This window comes from Podarcis vaucheri (assembly GCF_965113315.1).
Source record: "Podarcis vaucheri genome assembly, chromosome: 12".
Taxonomy (NCBI): domain Eukaryota; kingdom Metazoa; phylum Chordata; class Lepidosauria; order Squamata; family Lacertidae; genus Podarcis; species Podarcis vaucheri.
Window position 1 is genome coordinate 65,028,153 of NC_138750.1, and position 19,912 is coordinate 65,048,064.

Below are 19,912 nucleotides of genomic sequence, written 5' to 3' on the forward strand. Positions count from 1 at the left end.
CAGATGCGCCAGCCTGCGGAACTCCCTCCCACCTGAGATTAGACACCCTCCCCATGACTAAGGCACATGACGAAGACTTTCTTGTTCCAGCGGGTGTCTTAACCGACCATATTTTTCGCTCTGTAAGACTCACCAGACCATAAGACGCACCTAGTTTTTGGAGGAGGAAAACAAGAAAAAAAAAATCCTGAATCCCAGAAGCCAGAAGAGCAAGAGGGGCCTGGCTTCTGGGGTAGCCTCTGGCTGTCCTGGCTTCTGGCTTAGTGGTGTGAAGCCTCTTCTGGTCAGCGGGTGGAAGGCTCCCCCAAGAGCTGCGCTCCCTTTAAAGAGCACGCGGAGCCTTTGTGCTGCTCTTGGGGGCTCCCCCCCCCCCGAGGGGAAAAGCCCCCCAGAGCCGCACACATGCTTCACGCGGCTCTTTAAAGGGAGCGCTGAGCAGAGCCTCCCGCCTGCATTCACTCTACAGGATGCACACACATTTCCCCTTACTTTTTAGGAGGGGAAAAGTGTGTCTTATAGAGCGAAAAATGCGGTATTTCATTTCCACCCCACCTATTCCTACAAGGAGCTCAAGGGGGCAGACGGGGCTGTTCTCCCCATCCCCACTTCATCCCTGAGAGGGAGGCAGAGACTGGCCTAAGGTCGCCCAGAGAACTGAGCGGGGGGTGGGATTTGAACCTGGTCTCTCCCAGGCCTGGCACTCTAACCGCTAAGCGCCACTGCCTCTCCCTGCCCTCCTTGGGCTTGGGGTGGGGCTGCTCCTTTTCCACCCCCCGCAGGACTCCCTCCTGTACGAGGAGTGGAAGTGGTTCCGCTGCCCCACCCTGGAGGAGGTGCTGGAGGAGTTCCCCTCGGTGCCGCTGCCCCCCTCGCTGCTCCTCACCCAGCTGCCCCTGCTCAAGCCACGCTACTACTCCCTCAGCTCAGCGCCCAGCGCCCACCCGGGGGAGATGCACCTCACCGTGGCCGTGCTCAACTACCACAGCCAGAGTGAGTGTCTTGGGGGGGGGTGGGGGGGGGCTAGATGGCCCTTGGGCTCCCTTCCAACTTTACATTCCTGTGATTCTAAGGGGACAGTCGGTCGCAGGGGTGACCTTGGCCACCTGGGGAGGGCAGTCTCATTTGGGGGGGGGGAGAACCTCCCAGGCCGCCTCTCATTTTGCTCCCCACTCTCCCCCGCTCTGCTCCACAGACGGCAAGGGGCCCCTTCACTTCGGCGTCTGTTCCACGTGGCTGTCCAAGCTGGCGCCTGGCGAGATGGTGCCGCTTTTCGTCCGAGGGTAAGGGGTCAGGGGGGGGGGTTGGGCTTGGACCTTGAAGGAGCAGCCCTATCCAAAGGATCCCTCTGGCCTGAGCAAGGCGTCCCAGAGGAAGGGAGCCAAACTCCCCACCTGCTTCCCCAGAGAAAGAGGCACACGCGGTTGAGCCGCCAGAAAAGAATGTCTCTCCTGCTCTCGTGGACGTCCCACAAAGCTCATGTTGGAAGAAAGCACTTCTTCACATGTTACACCCACAACACAGAGTCGGACTGTGGAACTCCCTCTCCCAACCTTTCTCCTCCTCCTCCTCCATGAATTTTCCCAATCCTCTACCTGCCCACGGACTGTCTGGCCAGAGTGGTGCATGCTCTGGTTATCTCCCGCTTGGACTACTGCAATGCGCTCTACGTGGGGCTCCCTTTGAAGGTGACTCGGAAACTACAACTAATCCAGAATGTGGCAACCAGACTGGTGACTGGGAGCGGCCGCTGAGACCACATAACACATAACACTGGTCTTGAAAGGCCTACACTGGTTCCCAGTATGTTTCCAAGCACAAGTCAGTGTTGGTGCTGACCTTGAAAGCCCTAAATGGCCTCCATCCAGTATATCCGAAGGAGCGTCTCCACCTCCATCATTCCGCCCGGACACTGAGGTCCAGCTCTGAGGGCCTTCTGGCGGTTCCCTTGCTGCGAGAAGCCAAGTTACAGGCAGAGGGCCTTCTCGGTAGTGGCACCCGCCCCATGGAATGCCCTCCCACCAGATGTCAAAGAGAAAAATAACCACCAAACTTTTAGAAGACACCTGAAAGCAGCCCTGTTTAGGGAAGCTTTTAATGTTTAATAGGTTATTGTATTTTAGTGTTAGGTTGGAAGCCGCCGAGTGGCTGGGGAAACCCAGCCAGATGGGTGGGGTATAAATAATAATAATAATAATAATAATAATAATAATAATAATAATAATAATAATTATTATTATTATTATTAAAGCCACCCAGGTTGGTGGCCATTGCTGCCCCCTGTGGCAGGGAGTTCTGCAGTCTGTGTTGCATGAAAAAGCCCTTCCTTTTTGCCCGGGCTGAATCCTGCAGTGTTCCGCTTCCGGGCTCCCCTCCTGCCACCCGCCAGGCAAGTGACTCTTGGTGTCTCTGCCCCACAGCGCCCCCAACTTCCAGCTGCCCCAGGACCCCGCAGCCCCCTGCATTCTGGTGGGCCCTGGCACCGGCATTGCCCCCTTCCGGAGCTTCTGGCAGCAGCGGCTGCACGGCCTGGAGGCCGAAGGTGGGTCAGGCGGGCCGGGGAGGCTTTGGGCTGGGGGCGGCCGGCCTTTGCCTCTCCCAGCCCTGACCCCCTCCTGCCCCACACAGGGCTCCCCCCGGGCGAGATGACGCTGGTCTTTGGCTGCCGCAGCTCCCGCCACGACCAGATCTACAAGGAGGAGGTGCAGGAGGCGCAGCAGAAAGGGGTCCTCAGCCGCGTCCTCACCTGCTTCTCCCGCGACCCAGATTACCCCAAGGTAAGAAGATGGGAATGGGGGGGGGGCCTCCTGTCTCCAGCAGCCGCTTCTCACACTGCAAGAGCAGAGGCCTCCTCAACCTCAGCCCTCCAGATGTTTCTGGCCTACAACTCCCATGATCCCTAGCTAGCAGGACCAGCGCTCAGGGATGATGGGAACTGTAGTCTCAAAACATCTGTCCTGGGGCTTCCAGCAACTGGCATTCAGAAACATGAGCCAACAGTGTGACGCGGCAGCTAAAAAAGCCAATGCAGATTAGAGAACTGGGCCAAAACAAACAAGATGAATTTTAACAGGGAGAAATGTAAAGTATTGCACTTGGGCAAAAAAAATGAGAGGCACAAATACAAGATGGGTGACACCTGGCTTGAGAGCAGTACATGTGAAAAGGATCTAGGAGTCTTGGTTGACCACAAACTTGACATGAGCCAACAGTGTGACGCGGCAGCTAAAAAAGCCAATGCAATTCTGGGCTGCATCAATAGGAGTATAGCATCTAGATCAAGGGAAGTAATAGTGCCACTGTATTCTGCTCTGGTCAGACCTCACCTGGAGTACTGTGTCCAGTTCTGGGCACCACAGTTCAAGAAGGACACTGACAAACTGGAACGTGTCCAGAGGAGGGCAACCAAAATGGTCAAGGGCCTGGAAACGATGCCTTATGAGGAACGGCTAAGGGAGCTGGGCATGTTTAGCCTGGAGAAGAGGAGGTTAAGGGGTGATATGATAGCCATGTTCAAATATATAAAAGGATGTCACATAGAGGAGGGAGAAAGGTTGTTTTCTGCTGCTCCAGAGAAGCGGACACGGAGCAATGGATCCAAACTACAAGAAAGAAGATTCCACCTAAACATTAGGAAGAACTTCCTGACAGTAAGAGCTGTTGGACAGTGGAATTTGCTGCCAAGGAGTGTGGTGGAGTCTCCTACTTTGGAGGTCTTTAAGCAGAGGCTTGACAACCATATGTCAGGAGTGCTCTGATGGTGTTTCCTGCTTGGCAGGGGGTTGGACTCGATGGCCCTTGGGGTCTCTTCCAACTCTAGGATTCTATGATTCTAACATGGCTGCCTCTCCTCTTTCAGAGGCATCCAGGTTGGAGGCCATCCCTGGAGGGAAGAACTTCCCTTTACCTGCCCTGAATCTTTCAACCTGCAGCTTCACTGGAAGCCTACTGGTTTTAGCATAAGAGATGGAGGAAAAATCCCTTCTGCTTTCTCCAGGCTCTGCCTAATTTTATAACTTCTCTCCTGTGGGAGGGAGTTCCACAGTTCAACTCCTCCTCCGCCCCCCCCCCCAGTCTGTTCTGGGCCAGGAGGTCCAAGGCGGCCTCCACAAAACAAGGCTGGGGGCCAACGGGGACCCCTTCTGATCTGCTTTAAGTGCAAGAAAGGAGATTCTTGTGAAACACGAGGAAGACCTTTCTGGCAGTCAGAGCTCTTTGACAGCGGAACGGTTTCCCTCGGGAGATGGGGGCCTCTCCTTCCTTGGAGGTTTTTAAGCAGAGGTTGGAGGGCCACCTGTTGGGGATTCTTGAGCTGTGATCCCTGCCTTGCAGTGGGGCTAGATGATCCCTTGGGATCCCTCCAATTCTACAGTTCTATCATTCTCAGGCTGTTCTGTGTCAGGAAGGTTAAGGGCAGCCTCTGTAAAACCAGGATGGCCAAGGAGGCCAGTGCAGTTCCAGCGCCCCCCCCCCAATAAAGCAGTGGAAATAATAAAATGGGGGGGGGCTCTGGGTAGGCAGATATCAGCCACCCCCATCCAGCCTTTCCAGGCAGACTTGGGGGGACAGAAGGTGATTCATGCCTGTGCTTTGGCAGCCCTGATCCCAATTCCTCAGCCAAGAGGGAGTGGCGCTCTGCTTATGCTCAGGGGAGCACTGCCTGGTTTCCCCTCTTCCCGCAGACATATGTTCAGGACCTGCTGCGCTTGGAGCTGTCCAGCTACGTCCACGAGGTCCTTTGCCAGAGGGGGGGCCACATGTACGTCTGCGGGGACGTCACCATGGCAACGGGGGTCCTGCAGACCGTCCAACAGATCCTGGCCAAGGAGGGCGGCATGACGCTGGCGGAGGCCGGGGACAAGATCAGCGAACTCCAGGTGAGGGAGGAAGGGGAGCAGCCCCCCAGCCAGACCCCAGCGCTGGAGGCAGAGCGCAGGCAGGCTGCCCAGGGCAGGGTCTTACGGGGGGTGGCCCCCTTGGGTCACAGCAAGTGCATCAGCAGCACCAAATTGTGGAGCTGCCTTCCTTCCCTGCAGCGCTGGACCAATGACCACTGGGGGTCCCTTCCAACGAGGTGCCCTGGGGGGGGGGGAGCGTCTGCATGGGTCGGATCTGACGCTGCCTCTTTCTCTCCCAGGACCAGAACCGCTACCACGAAGACATCTTTGGCCTGACCTTCCGCACGCAAGAGGTGGCCTCGCTCATCCGCAGCCAGTCCATCTCCCAGCAGAAGCGCCAGTCCTTGCTCAGCCTCTCCCTCTCCCTCGGAGACCCTCCCAGCTCCAGATCTTGCCATTAAAAGCCTTTCCCCCCTGCCCTGCTCTGGCGTCCGCGCACTCCTTTCTCCAAAGAGGGGAGGGTCTTAGAAGACCCCCTGCTCTCCCCTCTGATGGGGGATGCAGAGCCCAGACAGCCTGGCCAGGCCCCCCCCCCCACAGCCTCTCCTCCTCCTCCAGGAATTGGTCCTTTTCTAAGGGCATCCCTGCCTCCAGGGAGTTGGCGTCGTTTTCACACTGCGTTGCATGAACAAGTCCTTCCATTTATCGCTCCTCAATCTTCTGCCTTCCGGCCACTTCTTAAAACAGAGCGCCAAGAGCATTTTGGGAACTGCGAGGGATGTAGGATGGCAGAAGCAGACAAGGTAGCCAAACTCCTGGTCCCAGGACAGCCTGAAAGCCAGGCTCTCTTCCTAAAATAATTGTACCCAACTGTGGAAAATAAAGGCACCGTCTGGCAGCGTCCGCAGGCTGTAAGAATAGAGAAGCTTCTTAGCAAGAGAAGCCTTAGGCCGGAGGGGAAAGGGCATCGCAGGGTTGGACTAGATGACACTTGGGGGTCCCTTTCAACTCAGCCGTTCTATGAAAGGGGATTCGGCTCTTATTTCCCTTGCCCTATAAGCCAGGAACGTGCCCTGACATCACAGCTTGACGCAGCCAATCGGAACCAGCGACCTGCCGCCTTCCCTGAAGAGCCGCTTGGAGCTTTCAAGGGGGAGGGAGCAGCCCCCCAATCCCACAGCCCCTCCTTCAAACCCCCCCCCCCATTGCCACAGAGGAGGAGAAAGGATTCTGTTGTCTATAGGAAGCGAATCTCTCTCGTTAGCCACATCTGTAAACATTTATTTGTCCCCAAAGGGTCCTGAGCTGGAGCCCCCTGCCCCCGGGGGCAGCTTTGCGGGGGGGGGGGGGGCACAGCGCAGCTCATATAGCAGCAGAGGAAGGCAGGGAGAAGGGGGGGGGCATTTGGCTCCAGCCATCCTCTCAGCGACCTCAGGAACTCTATAGCTCTAGGAGTAGCACCGGGCAGGGCCTGATCCGGCCCATAGCTTATTCACCCCCGCGGAGGGCACACACCCAAAGCCAGGAGGGGGGGGGGTCCCCTTCTCCCGTCAGAGTCCAGGGCCAGCCAAGGGTGGGGATCAGGCGCATTCCCACTCCTGCGCTGCTCCTCTTCTGGCTGGCCACGCTCCGGGAGGTGGGGGGGGAGGAGTCCAGCAAGTCACCGCCGGCAGCCATCACCTGCAGGGGCAAAAGAGGCAGGGTTAGGAGGTTGGGGGGCTGGACCCCAGGTACCGAACCCTCATGCAAGGCATGTAGGAGGGGCGATGGGGCCGGGCCCCTCTCGTCCAGGCTCCATCCTGGCTCCTGGCCTCCTCCTCTCCTCAGCTGAGAGAGCTCCACTGGCCGAGCACGAAAGGGACTCTGAAGCTCAGGGTCATGGGCAAAAGAGTGCTGCCCTGCAGGGGGTTGGGCTAGATGACCCTCGTGACCCCTTCCAACTCTGCCGCTCTGGGATTCTACGCTGATTCCTCCAGGATTTATCCGATTCCCCTTTAACACCACCCAAGTCAGTGGCCATGACTCCCCAGGGAAGGAAAGGTGTCTGAACAAAGCCAGCCGCCCAGAGCTGCTGACCCTCTTTCCAGACACACAGAAAAAAGGGGGGGAAAGCAAGGCGACTCCCCCCCACCATTTACTGTCCCCACCCCAGGCCTTCGCATCTCTAGCCCCATCTCTCCATCCAAAATTGCTCAGAGCAGGACCCCAGGAAGGAAGCAGCCTTGATCCCAGGAATCCTTGCCTGGTGCTGCCAGCCTCCCCTAACCCTGACCCCGAGGGAATGTGGGGGGCCTTGGAGCGTGGGGCTGAGCTCTGCAGAGTCCCCCCTGAGCTGTGGGTCAGAGAGCAGGAGGGGAAGGAGACTCACGTCAAGAGGAGGGTGGGCAATGGGAAGGGCGATGGCGGCTGCTAGCTCTTCTCCCTCGGTTGCTGCTGTGCCTGAGACGACTCTTCCTCCTCCTCTTCTTCCTCTTTCCAGCCCCCAAGGGTTAGATCCTGGCTGCGCACATGCGAAGAGGGCTTGGGGGAAGCTGCAGGGTGGAGAAGGAAGTGAGCCAGGGACCCACATGAGATTTGTATTAAATCTGTATCCTGCCCTCTCTCAGGGCGGTTCAAAACATAAGACTACAATAGAGGAAAAGCAACGTCTTTCTGCCTCTTCCTCACCCCCCCCCCGGGGGCAGGTGAATATTAGACGTCAGGAGCCCCAGAGACAGTTTTGCACCTCGGCCCCCCAGGGAGGGCCACTGGCAAGCAAGTGACCCCCTAACCCCCGCCTGGGGCAGGGAAAGGCAAGCAGAGGCCAGAACGCCCTTCAGGTGGGACGGGCCATTGGGACTCTCCACTCAGCCATGGCTGCTTTGCCAAGGAGACGGCTCTCGCCCTGGAGCAGACCAAGCCGCCTCCACGCTGGGCAACATGTTCTTTCCAGCCCCCGCTAAGGACCCCCCCCCCAGGCATCGCCTGGCTCTGCAGCCAGGAGCATCGGAGGGAGGAATCTTGGGGGAAGCGCCCCCAGGGAAGACCCCCCCCCGGAAGGGAAGGAAGCCCCGGCAGGGTTGCGCTGCTTCCAGTGCCCCCGAGGGGAGGCTCACCTGCCTGCGCCAAGGGCTGCGAGGGTGAGCGTGGCGACGTCTGGTGCTGCTGCTGCTGCTGCTGCTGCTGCTGGTGAAGCTGGAGGGGAGAGGGGAGTCAGGAGGGCGCCACAGCCTGTGGGGGGGGCATACTGGATCCCTGGGGGATCTCAGCCAGGACCAAGCCCCCTCCGCCAGGGATCCCACAAGCCCCGCCCCACCACCCAGGAGACAGAGGAAGCACAGAGCTGGAAGGGATCTCCAGGGGCCATCTAGTCCCACCCCTGCCGCTCCCCACCCCCAGCCACTCACCTCATGCATGTAAATGGCGTGCAGACTCATCTCGGCCGAGGCAAACTCTGAGAGCAGCACTGAGCGGCTGAGGGGCCCTGGGCGCGTCTCCGGTGGGGCCACACTGGTGGGGCACAGAAAGGCAGGGAGCCATGGGCTGCAAGAAGCAGGGATTGGGCAGGGGGCAGCCCCCCCTCCTCCACCAGCCCCTCTGCAGCCCAGGCCACAAGGCCCTCCCCACCAAGACCAGGGGGCTCGTTTCCGGACGGCAGAAGGAACCACTTGGGAGAGAAAGCAGAGGGAGCGGAAAAGAGGGGAGAGGAAAGGAAAAGAGAAATGGGAAACGCAGCGGGCCCCCAAGGATGAAATCAAGAGCCAGGTGGAGAGAGAATGGGGTGGGGAACAGCAGAGGCCCAATGGAGCCCCCCAGGGTCTCTTTCCAGCCCCCCACCAGCTCCCTCCTTCGGGGCCAAGCAGCCCTGGGCCTGACCTGCCATCCTTGCGCCCGGGCCCCGGACCAGCCCGGTCTCCCCTCTGCCTACCTGTCTCCGGGGAGGGTGCTGTCGCTCTGGTAGGCGGCGTTCTCGCCCCGCCGGGGCAGCTGCGAGCAGGAGAGGGAGGCGAGGATGCTGGCGGCTGCCCCGGCTGCGCTGCCCAGCTGACCAAAGCGCCGCCTCTCTGCCTGGGACGCCAGACCCCCGCTTCCCGCTGCCAGGACAGGGTGGGCCAGGACGCTGGCCAGGAGGGCCTCCGGCTGCAGGGAGGGAGAGGCGGTTAGAGGGAGGGAGCGCCCGGAGGGGAAAGGGGGCGCAGGACCCCAGCGATGGCCCCCTCCCCCGTCCCCAGGACTCACCACGGTGCAGGGTCCCTCGTCCGACAGGAAGGAGGCGCCCAGGGGGGCCTCGGCCAAGAGGCGCTGGGCAGGGGGCGCGTGGGCCGCATCCTGCTGCACCTTCTCCTTCAGGTGCCCGATGAAGAGGGAGCTCTCGGGGGGAGGCTGCCAGCGCGGGTTGGTGATGGCGAAGTGGACCAGGGAGAGCTCCGTCTTGCCGTTCTCTGCCTGCTGGTAGACGGAGGCCTCTGTCCGGCCCTGGGACAGCCACTGGGGGGTTGGGGGGGGAGAAAGCAAGTCAGGGAGGCCGTGGGCGCAGGGAAGACTCAGGGGGGACACGCAGGGAAGGGGGCGGCTGGGGGATTCAGGAAGGACTTTCTCCTGCAGGAGCACCAACCTGTGTAGACCAAAGGCTCCCAGCCACTTTGGCCCGGCTCTGCCCTCCACGGCTGGAGGCAGGATGGGAGGGGGCTCGCGGGCCTCTAGCTCAGTATGGTCTGACTCTGACTGGCAGCAGGGTGAGTGTGCCCCAGGGGAGGGGGCATCTGCTCTAACCACTGAGCCATGTAGCCCCTCATGTCAGCTCACACATATTTGCAAGGGGAATAAGAATGGGCCCAAGAGGGGAAGGGGAGCCCAGCAGAACTGGGGGCTGGGCTGCAGCAGAGAAGCCCAGGAGTCCTCTGCTTGGCCCTGGGCATGTCACACTCCCAGCCTCAGTCTCTCTGCCTGTAAAATGGGGCTGCTGTGTGAGACGATGATTGCCAGTGGGTATCGTGTTATTTATTGCATTTACCTCCCCCCATTTTCTCCAAGGAGCCTGAGGGGGCACACATGGCCCCCCTCCCCCAGCTTAAACAACCCTGCGAAGGAGGTGAGGCTGAGAGGCAGAGACTGCCCCAAGGCCCCCCAGGGAGCTCCATGGCCAAGTGGGGACTGGAACCCTGGGCTCTCTCAGGGGCTGGCCTGATGCTCTAACCGCTATGACACACTGTCTCTCATGGGGGGGGGCCCTCCATCCAACCCCCTGCGGCACTTCAGAATAATTCCACCCGGAAACAAGAAACTGAAATGCCTGTCCCCAAAGACTGGATGCAGGGAAGGCACAGGGTCACACGGCTGCTGGCAAACAGGCCTTAGCGCTTGAAATCTCCCCCCCCCCCCGGTGAGGATTGCCACCTCCAGCTCCCCCCCCATACCTGTGGGTTGCCATGGTTGCGGATGTCCAGCTGGGCGAAGGAGCAGATGTCCCCGACCCCCACCACCTCCACCGAGAAGTTGCGGAAGAAGTCGATGATGTCCAGGGCTTTGGCGCGAAGGGCAAAGATGAGCAGGAAGGGGGTCACAATGGGGCTCAGCAGCTCCTCCAGGATGAAGACCTGGGGGCACGGAGGGGGGGTGTCAGCGCCAGAGGTCTCCCCTCCCCAAAACCCACCCTGGCATGCAGGATGAGAGGGAGCTAGGGGGCTCCATCCCAGGAGAGCGAAGGAGCAGAGCTGCCGGATCCTGCCCTGTCCTTCCTAATGGCGCAATGCCTTCTTCACACCTTAAAGCCTGCGGGCAGCACTGCCTGCCAGCCTTTCTGGGCCCCCAGAGGGGCCTTCTCGGCGGGGGCTTCTCCCAGGCAACTCTGGAACTCCCTGCCAGGGGATGCCAGACAGGCTCCCTCCGCGCTGTCCATTCTCTGACAGCTGAGACCTCCTGGTTCCAAGGGGACTTTGGGAAAGGACTGGTGCTGGCATGTCTCTATTGCTGAGGCCTGTGCTCTGAACACACCTTTTAAATCTTAGTTTTCATTATATTAATGATTAACTACATTTTAACAATTGCCTTTAGCTTTATGCTTCTAGCTAACGTTTTTGCTTTTAGCTAATGTCTTTCACTATCTGTGTAAGTCGCCTTGAGTCCCGAACTATGAAAAAGACACAATATGAAGAAATATTAGCAGCTACTGACTGACTGCACGTCAGCTGCTCTGAGCGCCTTTCTGGGTGAACAGCAGGCTACAAATCCTCCAGAAATGAAAGACCTCCTGCCTCCCCCCCCCCGGCCCACTCACCGCCTTGTACTGGAAGAGCTGGGCCAGCTCCTCCCGCGTCTCCGCCTTGTGGGCATTGCCCTGCCAGTGGTCAGGCATGTAGTGAATGTGCGCCAGGACGCACTGCAGCAGCTGCTCTGGGCACCACACCAGGTGCTCATCCGGGATGAAGGACCTGCGGGAGGGGGGTCTCATCAGCACCCAGGAAGACCGGCCCAAACACCCTCCCCCATGAACTGGGGACATCAAGTGGGGGGGTGCGCCACACCTGGCGAAAGGAGCCTCCCCGCACCCCTCCATGGCTTAATCCAGCGCTTTGCCACCAGGATTTGGTGTCTTGGTGGATGTGTGGCGGAAGGTGGAGGTCTGAAGGCAATCTGCCAGGAGTTTGAGCCGGATGACCCTTGGGGGTCCCATCTGACTTGACCATTCTACAAAATCCTGTTACCCACTGAAAATATGGGGTTGCGCTCACCTAAACAGACCCACTGAAATTAACAGATGTGATTGTGGTCCATCCATTTCAATGGGTCTATTCTGAACAAAACGTGGCCAACTACAACCCCTGAAATACCACACGTGTGCTCAATGCGAGGAGAACCTGGGATCTGGCGAGGGATCAGTGCCAGGTGCCCCCATTCCGCAGGGCAGAGGAGGCCAAACCGGAGAGAGGCCTGTCTGCTGGAGATCCTCCCTGGAGCCGGCCTTGGTTAGGACTCCCCAGGGGTAGCAGGCCTATTATGGGGCTGGGCTTTAATCTCAGGACAGAAATCACAGCTGAAGACTTGCTGGGGTTTCCCTTTGAAGCCCAGCCCACACCTGAGACCCCGAGGGGCTCAAACTCCCAGCCTGGCCACAGGGCCCAGGGGAACGGGAGATGGGCTTCAGCAGCAGGAGGTGGAGGGCCGCATCAGGCGGGTCTTCCGGCCCTGGCTCTCTGGAGGGCCCCATGCGCCCGCCCTCCTGACCCACCTGGCGACGGTGACGATGACCCCCAGGAGGGTGATGGCGGTGAGGATGTGCTGCACGGTGAGGACGTCCTCGTCGTAGACGGTGAGGGCGATGAGGACGGCCAGGAGGGAGCCGGCGAAGAAGCAGACGTTCCTGGCCAGCAGGGCCAGCAGGGGGCTGGCAAAGGAGTTCATGTACTTGGAGGCGGGCTTGTAGCCGCGGCTGAGGCGCGCCTGGAGCTCGTGGTCCAGCTCGTTGAAGTGGCGCAGGTAGAGGCGGCCGAAGAGGGACCAGCGGCGGGCGCCCAGGCTGCCCGGCTCCCTCTTGAGCCCCTCCGTGTAGCTGAAGAAGGCGTACAGCACCTGCCAGACCAGGATGAAGGGGCAGAGGAGCAGGTTGGCCAGGCCCAGCAGCAGCATGCCTCGCCCCAGGCGCCGCGCCAGCTCCAGCCGGGCCCCCGCCCGCTTGTACTGGGGCTGCAGGCTCCACTGGCCCTGGAAGAGGGAGCCCGGCCCCCAGAAGAAGAGCAGCTCCAGGTTGTACTTGAGGCCCTGCGTCAGGAAGACGCCCTCGCCCAGCAGGGGCAGGCGGAAGCGCACGGGCAGCAGGGCCTTGTTCACCATGGCCACCAGGTAGTTCTTGAAGCGCAGGACGCGGTGGTGGATGTCCAGCTCGCTCAGCTCCCGCTTGTGGACGCACATCGGCTGCTCCCGCTGCAGAGAGATCAGCCGCGCCTGCACCTCCTGCCAGCTGCAGTTGCACAGCTCGTCCTGCGGGGGCGCAAGAGAGGGGGTGAGGAGGACACGCTGGGGGGGGGGAGGAGGAAGAGGACCCCCAGCCCCTCTGTCCCTGGAGACTCAGCAGCCTCCTTCTGGGCCCACTTTTAAACCCCTGACAGGCAACTAAGACCCCTCCCCAGATGGTTCTGGGTTTTTATCGCTGAAAACTGCTTTTGTATATTCTTTTCAGGACCCAGCAGAACACAAATATTTTTATAAGCAGACATGAATGGATGGATGACTAGACCTCCCTACAGGCACTCCAGCTTGCTAAAGTGGGGCGTAGGAAGACATAGCTCCTGCTCAGCTCAGAATTAAACAGGCAGCCGCCACAGGATTAGGCCCCCCTGCTTCACAAAGGATCTCTGCTTAAGGCCATAGCGGCCCCTTAGTCCAGCCTCCCTCCCTCAAGGGAGAGCCAGAAATGACATCCACCCCCCCCCAAAAAAAAGATCAGCCTACAGAGTGAAATCCAGAAGCTGGGAGCCAAAGTTTTGCAGCTCCTGAGCACCCTCCCCAAAGTCAGGTCGCTGTCCCTGGGGGAGGCAAACCCCCACCTGCTCACTGGGTCTCTGGCCATCAGGACCCAAGTCCTTCACCCCTCAAGTCCTGCCTCCCACTCCTTATTCCACCGACAACATTGCCCCTACGGCAGCAAGGAACCACACACAGACGCTCAAGCGCCAGGTGCTTAGGAGCTGTGCCCCTCACAGGAACGGCCCTGTTCAGTCAGGCAGGAGGGCAGACACCCCCCCACACACACACCTTAAGGATTCGACTACTATTTGGAAGACAGGGACTGTCCTCTTTTGCTATTGGCAGAAATGCAGGCATCCCTTGTTGCAATTAAATTCTATTTAAGCCGTGGGGCCCAGACACGCAGGAGCGATCTGGGGGGTGGGATGTCAGCAGCCTCTGGGAGCAGCCCAAGGAGGCGTCAGAGGAGAGGTAAAGGAGGGGGGGGCTCAGCAGACCCACCGGCTGCCTCCTGAGGAACAAGGGGGGTCCTTGCTGCACCCTTCGCCCCCTCTGTGCTGGGAGGTTTTTAATGTTAGAGGCTGCTTGCTGGCTGAGGGTGGCATATAACTAATAATAATAATAATAATAATAATAATAATAATAATTTATTATTTATACCCTGCCCATCTGGCTGGGCTTCCCCAGCCACTCTGGGAGGCTTCCAAAAGAATATTAAAATACTGCAATACATCAAACATTAAAAGCTTCCCTGAACAGGGCTGCCTTCAGATGCCTTCTAAAAGTCTGGTAGTTGTTGTTCTCTTTGACATCTGGTGGGAGGGCGTTCCACAGGGCGGGCGCCACCACCGAGAAGGCCCTCTGCCTGGTTCCCTGTAACTTCACTTCTCACAGTGAGGGAACCGCCAGAAGGCCCTCGGAGCTGGACCTCAGCGTCCGGGCAGAATGATGGGGGTGGAGACGCTCCTTCAGGTATACTGGACCAAGGCCGTTTAGGGCTTTAAAGGTCAGCACCAACACTTTGAATTGTGCTTGGAATAAAAAAGTTCTTATTTTCCTTCTTGCTCACTCACTCACTCACTCACTCACCGCGGGGATCTTGAGGGCCTTGGTGTAGAAGGTGCGGATCTCCCAGTAACCCAAGAGGCTGCAGAGGACTTTCACCAGGCGGTAGACCCAGAAGGTGGCAGCCATCACCAGCAGGAAGATGATCCAGCCGCTGGAACGGATCCTGAGGGAGGGGAGGGGGACACCAGGGCCCAATCAGCCTGGCCAGGGGAGGGTCAGCCGAGGACAACGGGAGGGAGACCCCAAGCAGGACCCGGGTGCGAGACCAACACTCTCCCCTGCAGGCATGGGCAGCAGCAGCCTCTGAGGTCCAGGCTGTTGGGGAGGGACTCTTCCCTCCGAGCGACTAGGCTGGGTTGCACTAGGTCGCTCCAGATTCATCAACCTGGATTAACTCCGACCCTTTTGTAAGGGGTGCGTGCGTGTGTGTACATACATACATACATACATACAGGTACATAGAACCATAAAGTTGGAAGGGATCCCCAAGGGCCATCTAGTCCAACCCCCTAGAATGCAAGGGCAGCTGTGTATCTATCTATATATCATAAAAACAAAAACCCCTCAAAGCAGTTGACAGAAAGATAAAATAATAAAAGCCAGAAAAGCACACCACATGCAAGAGTTAAGTCCTTAAAACTCACACCACCTTGTCTAAAGAGGAACGTTTTCAGCAGGTGCCAGAAGGAACACTGCGAAGGCGTTTGCCTGGAGTCAAGAGGCAGGGAGTTCCACAGGATCTATCTAACTGGACCTCTCCTCCCCTCCCCCCCCGGCTGCGAAGGAGGTTTGGGGCTCCCGAGGGCCGACCCCTTCCCCGCAGGAGGGTCTCTTCCCCCCCCCACTCACCTCTGGGCGCACTGGGGCGTGGGCAGGATGGCATCAGGCAGCGTCACCTTGTTCCTCTCGGGGAGGGCGCCCCCTCCGGGGTGAGTGTGATTGACAGGCCGGTTGGCAAAGAGCACGTCGTACTCCACGCAGCAGAGCAGGAAGGTGGTGAAGGTGACCACAAACAGGAACTGCCTGGGGGGAGAGGAGTCAAGGGGGGTCAGGAGAGCCCCCTCTGCCCAGCCCCCCCCCTCAGCCTGCAGGACTCCCAGGGCGCATCTGCCCCAACCTGCCTGCCATGCAATGCGTTCCCTGGTGGGACCCTTTGCAGCCGACGTGGGGGCTCCCTCCCACCCCCTGCCCTGCCCAACAGGGAAGGAAGATCCGGAGGAGACCCCTGGGCCTCCCCCCTGGGGACAGAGAAAGGCACCTCCATGCTCCCTGGAGACGAGAAGACCGAGAGGGAATGCGGGGGCTCCCTCCAAACAGCTGAAGGCCGCTGTGGGGAAGATGATCAGGCTTCTTTCCTGGGGGGCTCTCCTTCCGGGGAGGTTTTCAAGCAGAGCTTGGATGGGAATCTTAAGCCACAAGTCCTGCACTGCAGGGGCTGGACCAATGACCCTGGGGGACCCCTCCCAACTCGATGAAGACAGGTCCCAGAGTGAAGAGAGAGGAGGGGGGCAGATGCTGTCCACTCAGGAGCAGCCCTGCCCCAAATGCCCACCAGCTCCCTCCTCCTCCTCCCCCCAGGGCCCAGCAATGAAGGGGGTGCAGAAGGAGGTGGGGGGAGTTTTGGGTACTCACACCAGCTCAAAGACGTCCGAGAGCATCATGCAGGCAAAGCCGTTCTTTTGGTGGAAATGGTAGATGTGCAGGATCTGTTAAGGAAAACCACTCTGCTATGCCTTGCCTTGAAGACCCCCCCCCCCCGCAGCCACCTGGAAAAGAGGGAGGCCAGCACATAGCACCCCTTCCCCTGGGATTCCAGATGCCTTCTGGGGCCGCTGAGCCCCACATGCTCCTCCAGCCCCACATGCGAAGGGAAATGTGCTTTGCTCATGCTCAGAGGTGCTCCCTAGCTGCTGGGAAGTCCTTGTAGCATATTCATGCCAACTCTGCCCCAGCCGCTCTGCGGAGCGGCCTTCCTGAGCGAAAGATGCCCAAGAAGCAGGAAGGATATTTTGGTGAAGAAGTTGTCCAAGTTCTTGATGTGATGCCAGGAATCTGCAAAGGAGGAAAGAGTGAGAAGGGGGGCTTGGCTGAAAGGACCCCCGCCGGCGGCCCTCTGCCCTCCCAGGGCCTGGGGAGGGGTACCTTTCAGCCCCTCTGTGACGTGCACCAGCAGCTCCTTCTCATCCTCGGGGGGAGAGTCTTCCTCTTCGTAGTCCGGGAGGCGATGATAATCGCCATAGTGGCTCCCACTGACCTCCATGGGGTTTGCTGAGCTGCCCGGCTCCCGTCAGACCCTGATTGGGACACAGGGAGAAGGGGGCAGATTATCACTACTGTTGCACTTCTATCCCACTTTTCCCCCTCCAAGGAGCTCCAGGGCACGTGCAGAGTTCTCTGCCTCCCCATTTCATCCAGTAGGTTAGGCTGAGAGGCAGCAACCGGCCTCCTGAGTCACAAGCGCAGGCTCTCTGATACAAGGCCATCTCCAGGACACTTGGGGAGGGGCAGCCCCCCATTCCAGCCGGGGGTCGCCAGGGACCACTCTCCACTAGCCAGGATTGGGGCTGTGGTCAGGGAGAGTGGGGAGCCTTGGCTGAAGGGGGCAGGGGGTCCCAGGAGGGGAAACTGGGTGCTGACCAGTTGGTTGATTTTGGGAAGAGGAACAAGGAAGTTTTTAGGTAACCATCAGTAGAAGGCAGGGGGGAGACTTTGGGCCCCTTTCTCCTCCTCTCCCTCATTTTGTTTGTATGCTACTTTTCCATAGTTAAAGCAACATGCCAAGATTTACAGAATCACAAACATTACAAAAGTTATGAGTAAAACACATCAAAAAGTACACAACCAAATTGAAACAATTTCCACATAAATCAAAATAAGATCTAAAAATGCAGATACAAAAATTCAAAGAACCATAGAGCCGTAGAGGTGGAAGGGACCCTAGTTGGACCCGGGTCATCTAGTCCAACCCCCTACAGTGCAGGAATTTCCACCAAAGCAGCCATGCCAAGGAAGGAGAATGCAGTGCCTTCCTTTGCCTAGCAGCTCCTACTGTGGCTCTGGATGGTAAGGAAAGGGGGGAACCTGAGAACTGGGGGTGAAACAGCCAAGAGGGAGAAAGGAGCAGATCCAGCGGAAACAAGGGCGCAGGTCTCCCCAAGAAAGAGGCCCCCGGCTGGCCTGGGCTTCAGAAAGAAGATTCCTGGGGAAGGAGGGTTTTGCCAGCTGACAGGCTGGCCAGGAAAGAGAGAGAAGGGTTTATTTACTTCCCGTCCTTCAGCCCAAGGTCCCAGGGTTGCAACGTTAATAGACAATATTGAAAACAGTTAAACAACTTGCCACCAGAGAGATATGGTGGATTCAAGTGTCCAAGGTCAGGGTGAAAGAGGTGCGTCTCAGCATCCTCCAGAAGCTGTACAGGGCAGAGGAGTCCTGCAGCTGAGGGGCTGCCACAGAGAAGACCCTTTCCTGGGGCCCCTGCCACCCCGAGCCTCTGAGGGCAGAAGAACAACCAACCAGTCCCCCTCTGCTGATCTCAGTGGGGAAGGAGGCGGGTTGGGGCCTGGGCTGGCTGAATCGCTGTCCTTGTTCGGCCAGGCTGGGAGTTTGGCAAGCACAGGGAGAAAAGGGATGAGCAAGCCGGGCGGAGAGGCGGTCTCTTGGGCAGCCTGCTAAGGTGAGAAGCATCTCTCCTGTTCTCACACGGGGCTTGAACATTAACAAAGAAAACAAAGAAAACAAGGACAGTAAACCAGGTCTGCTGAGGGATTGAGAAACAGGTCCTGACTTTTCAGGTGAGATGGGGGTGGGGAGAGTAACTTGATCTCGGGCTCCGCTGGGCCTGGCATGCCCTTGTTTACTTTTTGCAAATGACAGGAGAAAGGAGGCAAGGAACTTCCCTGGGTCTGCCTGAGCGCTGGGATGGGAGTCCTTCTTCACAACTCCAGGCCAATATCTAGCTTTCCTTCTCGTGCAGAGGCTTGCCTGGGCAAAACCTGGCTCTCTCCTTTTATGGCATTTCCAAACAAGCACTGCTCCGCTTGCCAGGGCCTGGATCCAGCCCTCCCTGAGGAAGACCCATTCCCTCTCACACGTCACCTGCAGAGGCCAGGAATGCCCTGGATCCTGTCCATCTGCCTTGCTCCATTTCCTGCCACTCGCTGAGTCACTTCCCAGCCATTCCCAAGGCCACCCTCTGACAACCTGGCACCTTCCAGCTGCTTTGTGCTACAACTCCCACCAGCCCCAGCCGGCACACCTGGGCTGCTCCAGGTGAAGCTCCAGCAGGGCAGGTGCCCCCCTCCCCCCCCCACTGGACAAAGGAGGGAGAAGAGAGAGCTCAGCTTCATGGCCAGGACAGAGCAAGAAGCTCAAGCAGAGAGAAACACAAGTCTGTGTCCCCCACGCCGCACCCCCCAGAGACTCTGCTTGCCCCCTCCTCCAGGGGCATCCCTCCCCCCACTCCTCAGGAAGCCCCCTTGGCCCAGGACAGACTCTGGGGCCCCGGGCCCAGCCCTGCCACAAGGTTGTCCTGGCTGGCTCAGAGTTGCCACCCAAAGCATTTAGGGGGCACCAGGTTGAAGAATGCCGAGTTCCGGCTCCTGTGTCCCCCCCCCCAGCCAAGAGAGCTCCCCCTCCCCCGCACCCCCAGTTACTGGCAGGAAAGTGACCCTCCGAGGGCTCCCTGCCTTTACCGCTGCCCCAGAGAGATCTGCTTGGGGGATCCGCCAGTGTTGACGTCCGGCAGGGAAGCCAGCCCTTCCCTGCTGGCCTCGCAAGAGCCCTGAGTCACCCCGGAGAGGGAGGGCCGGATCCCGGGAAGGCTGGGAGGCTCAGGGCCAGGGAGGAGAAGCAGGCGGGACCAGGATCCGGCCCCCAGCCGGCCCAAAGGGGGGGGGCTCTCCTCTGCACTGGGGGTGGGCTGCTCCCTATCCCACCCTATGGAGGAGAGTCACCAGGCGAGCTAAAAATACCCCGGGCAGGCAGCAAGCGCATCAACAACCCCGGGCCGGGTAAACAGGCTGCGCAGCTGGCAGGGGGCCTAAGGAAGCGGGGGGGGAGGGAGGGAGGGAGTCCCTGGCAGGCCCTCTGCAGCCCCCCCCCCAAGAGAGAGAGAGAGAGAGAGAGAGGGGCTCCTCCTCCCTGGCCAGGTGCCCTCTGGGGAAGGCAGGCCCTCCCCTGGCTCTGCCCGGAGGCTCTCTTGGCGCAGGAGCCCCCCCCCCGAAGCCAGCCCGGCCCGGCCCGCTCGCCTCCCCCCCCCCCCGGGCTGGGGCCTCCGAGGGAGCGGGGCCTGACCTGCCTTCCTCCGGCCTCCTCCGCCCTGGGGCTCCTCGCGCTGCCATCCCTGCCTGGGGCCCGAGGCGGCTCTTCCGGGCTCAGCGGGCGGGGAGGCGGGGGCTCCTCCCGGGCGGGCCGGGGCCGGGGCGGGCGGCCATGCCTCTCTCTCTCCCCGCCGCCGCCGCCGCCGCCCGCGCTGCTCGGGGCACGAGGCTCCGCCCCCCCGGCGCCAGCCCCGCCCCGCCCTCTCTCTCTCTCTCTCGCGCGGGGCATTGTGGGCCGGCGTCGTTGGC

At 59.6% G+C, this 19,912-nt stretch overlaps 2 protein-coding genes across 7 annotated transcripts in view; one reads left to right on the forward strand and one right to left on the reverse strand.

The window, feature by feature from the left end:
* Nucleotides 1-5,738, forward strand: part of NOS3 (nitric oxide synthase 3) — a 48,700-nt gene extending 42,962 nt beyond the window's left edge. For all 3 annotated transcript variants that reach the window (XM_082192181.1, XM_082192182.1, XM_082192183.1), the window contains 6 exons: nucleotides 780-990; nucleotides 1,193-1,280; nucleotides 2,418-2,539; nucleotides 2,626-2,774; nucleotides 4,680-4,874; nucleotides 5,135-5,738. In XM_082192181.1, the coding sequence (XP_082048307.1) occupies nucleotides 780-990; nucleotides 1,193-1,280; nucleotides 2,418-2,539; nucleotides 2,626-2,774; nucleotides 4,680-4,874; nucleotides 5,135-5,296 (927 nt within the window). In that variant the 3' untranslated portion in view covers nucleotides 5,297-5,738. The remainder of the gene's footprint in view (nucleotides 1-779; nucleotides 991-1,192; nucleotides 1,281-2,417; nucleotides 2,540-2,625; nucleotides 2,775-4,679; nucleotides 4,875-5,134) is intronic.
* A 362-nt stretch (nucleotides 5,739-6,100) lies between these two features.
* LOC309514860 (autophagy-related protein 9A-like) lies at nucleotides 6,101-19,725 on the reverse strand. Of its 4 annotated transcripts, none has more exons than XM_082192275.1 (15): nucleotides 19,638-19,725; nucleotides 16,488-16,639; nucleotides 16,352-16,397; nucleotides 15,978-16,040; nucleotides 15,195-15,368; nucleotides 14,367-14,508; nucleotides 12,043-12,791; nucleotides 11,092-11,245; nucleotides 10,232-10,411; nucleotides 9,054-9,302; nucleotides 8,743-8,954; nucleotides 8,222-8,324; nucleotides 7,931-8,009; nucleotides 7,204-7,366; nucleotides 6,101-6,515 (listed from the first exon to the last, which is right to left on the reverse strand). In XM_082192275.1, exons 2-14 carry the CDS (start codon nucleotides 16,603-16,605, stop codon nucleotides 7,245-7,247), a joined length of 2,391 nt encoding a protein of 796 aa, XP_082048401.1. In that variant the 5' UTR covers nucleotides 16,606-16,639; nucleotides 19,638-19,725; the 3' UTR covers nucleotides 6,101-6,515; nucleotides 7,204-7,244. The 4 variants fall into 4 exon arrangements, with proteins under 4 accessions (XP_082048401.1, XP_082048403.1, XP_082048402.1 ...); XM_082192277.1 differs by lacking the exon at nucleotides 19,638-19,725 and adding an exon at nucleotides 19,037-19,160 and having other exon boundaries at nucleotides 7,931-7,994; XM_082192276.1 differs by lacking the exon at nucleotides 19,638-19,725 and adding an exon at nucleotides 19,037-19,160 and having other exon boundaries at nucleotides 7,931-7,997.
* Nucleotides 19,726-19,912: the final 187 nt, after the last annotated feature.

What these genes read in the sequence shown, in the direction of transcription:
- LOC309514860 (XM_082192275.1), bottom strand. Translation starts at nt 16,605, where the DNA reads ATGGAGGTCAGTGGGAGCCACTATGGCGATTATCATCGCCTCCCGGAC. An exon ending in AGCACCCTCCCCGGAGACAG is followed by an intron (nt 8,325 to 8,742) that starts GTAGGCAGAGGG and finishes GTGCCCCACCAG; the next exon opens with TGTGGCCCCACCGGAGACGC. An exon ending in GCAGCCCTTGGCGCAGGCAG is followed by an intron (nt 7,367 to 7,930) that starts GTGAGCCTCCCC and finishes TCCACCCTGCAG; the next exon opens with CTTCCCCCAAGCCCTCTTCG.